This window comes from Echinops telfairi, unplaced genomic scaffold, assembly GCF_000313985.2.
Source record: "Echinops telfairi isolate 266 unplaced genomic scaffold, ASM31398v2 ScPeMD7_7469;HRSCAF=8507_1, whole genome shotgun sequence".
NCBI lineage: Eukaryota > Metazoa > Chordata > Mammalia > Afrosoricida > Tenrecidae > Echinops > Echinops telfairi.
The window spans coordinates 96007067-96009048 of NW_022111373.1; the positions used below are offsets into that span (position 1 = coordinate 96007067).

At 40.7% G+C, this 1982-nt stretch overlaps 1 protein-coding gene across 1 annotated transcript; it reads right to left on the minus strand.

The window, feature by feature from the left end:
* Positions 1-1334: 1334 nt before the first annotated feature.
* LOC115873770 (40S ribosomal protein S28-like) lies at positions 1335-1541 on the minus strand. Its single transcript, XM_045284974.1, has one exon. It carries the CDS (start codon positions 1539-1541, stop codon positions 1335-1337), a length of 207 nt encoding a protein of 68 aa, XP_045140909.1.
* Positions 1542-1982: the final 441 nt, after the last annotated feature.

Sequence of the window (1982 nt, forward strand, 5' to 3'; positions counted from 1 at the left end):
TCTAAATTAAGGCAGGTTATACTTTCACTGTTGTGAATACGGTTTAATATTCTTCATCTTCAACTTGAACTTCCTATGATTCTGCAGTTGGCTACTGGCCTGATTCAAACTGATGACAATGAACTTCTTCATCATTTTTTTCCACAGATGTAGTCAACTCGATTCCTAGGTATTCAATTTGCTGAGGTTCATTTATGTAATTTAATAAAGATATATATATATATATATTTAAATCATTTTATTGGGGGCTCATACAACTCTTATCATAATGCACACATACATCCATTGTGTGCCAAGCACATTTGTACATTTGTTGCCCTCATCATTCTCAAAACATTTGCTTCTTACTTGAGCCCTTGGTATCAGCTCCTCATTTTCTCCCCATCCCTCCCCTGCCCCCCCCAATAAACATATTTACAATATATCACAAAGGTATTTTACTTCCTCATCCTGCAAATTTGTATTATGTAATCTATGGCATAATTTCTATCACCAAGACCATATTTTTCAATTACCAGTCATTCTTTGTTTCTAACTTTCACATTCTAATCACCAATAATTATCAAAGCATTTTGATTGCAGGTTTGATTGATTTCAAGGTGCAGAAATTGGTGAAATTGTTTAACTTCTTCATAATTGGCTTCCGTGGTTGGTGTGTAATTTGAAGAACAGCCATCTTAAATGGTTCTCCTTGAAGGGATATGCAGATCATCTTATTGATGACAGGGTTATACTTTGGGATATATATTGAAATGTTATTTTTAATGATGAATAGGGCACCCTTCCACTTGAATTTGCCATTCCTGCCATAGTAAATTGTAGGATTGTCCAATTCAAAATAGTTTCAGTCTATTTCAGTTTACTGATGTCTAGGATATCAATTTTCAAATGTTCTATTTCATTTTTAATGGCTTCCAAATTTCCTAGATTCATAGTTCATATATTCCATGTTCCAATTGTTAATGAATGTTTGTGGCTATTTTTTTTTTATCACGCATCATCAATAAATGAAGGTGCCAATACTTTATTCCATCTACATCTTTAGGGTTGAATTTACTTGAGGAGGCAGCGCTTCCTCAGTCATATTTTGAGTGTCGTCCAACCTGAATTGATTATTTTCCATCACTATATTAAATACTGTTTTGCTGCCATTAACAAGATTTTAACTGGTAGTGTTTTTTAGTGTTTTAGTGTTTAAGTATTTTTAGTGTTTCACTGTTAGTGTTTCCGTGTTTTTGGTTTTTTTACATACAATATAAACGCTTTATTGAATAGTTGCAGCGCATCCCCGTTGATCAAGTGGTCGGCCAGACATCCGAGACCCGGCAGCGGCCTCAGCGCAGCCTCCGAGCTTCTCGCTCCAACTCAAACAGAGTGAGCACGTCGCCCGGCGCACGGGGCCTTTCACGTTTCATGATGGAGCGGCTCGTGTGGTCCATGAACTCCACGCGCACCTGCATGCACTGTCCCTGGGAGCCGGTCCGGCCCGGCACTTTGGTGACTCTGGCCAGCTTGATGGGCTGCGCACGGCTGGTGTCCATGATGGCGGCGCGGCGGCGGCGGGGGGTCGGAGAGTGTTTCGGTGTTTTTAAGACTCACACTGCCAGCTCCTTCTTCCGAGCCTGTCTTAGTTTGGAAACTCAGTTGGAAACTATTCACAAGGGATGTCCCAGCTAAGGATTGAAAACTGGCAGATTGAAAAGTGGTGGGTTCAATTGATTGATTGATGTTGTTAGGGGCCTTTGAGTTGGCTCTGACCCATAGTGACCCTATGCACAACAGAGCAAAACACTGCACAGTGCTGTGCCCGCTTTGCAACCGAGCCCATTGTTGCAGCTCTTCCTCTTTTTTGTTGCCCCCTCCACTTTACCAAGCATGATGTCCTTCTCCAGGAATTGCTCTTTCCTGACAATATGTCCAAAGTATATCAAAGTCTTGCCATCTTTGTCTCTAAGAAGCACTCTGGCCTTACTTCTTCCAGT

Bases quoted from the DNA above. Each gene is read 5' to 3' on its own strand.
- LOC115873770 (XM_045284974.1), bottom strand. From the start codon at position 1,541: ATGGACACCAGCCGTGCGCAGCCCATCAAGCTGGCCAGAGTCACCAAA.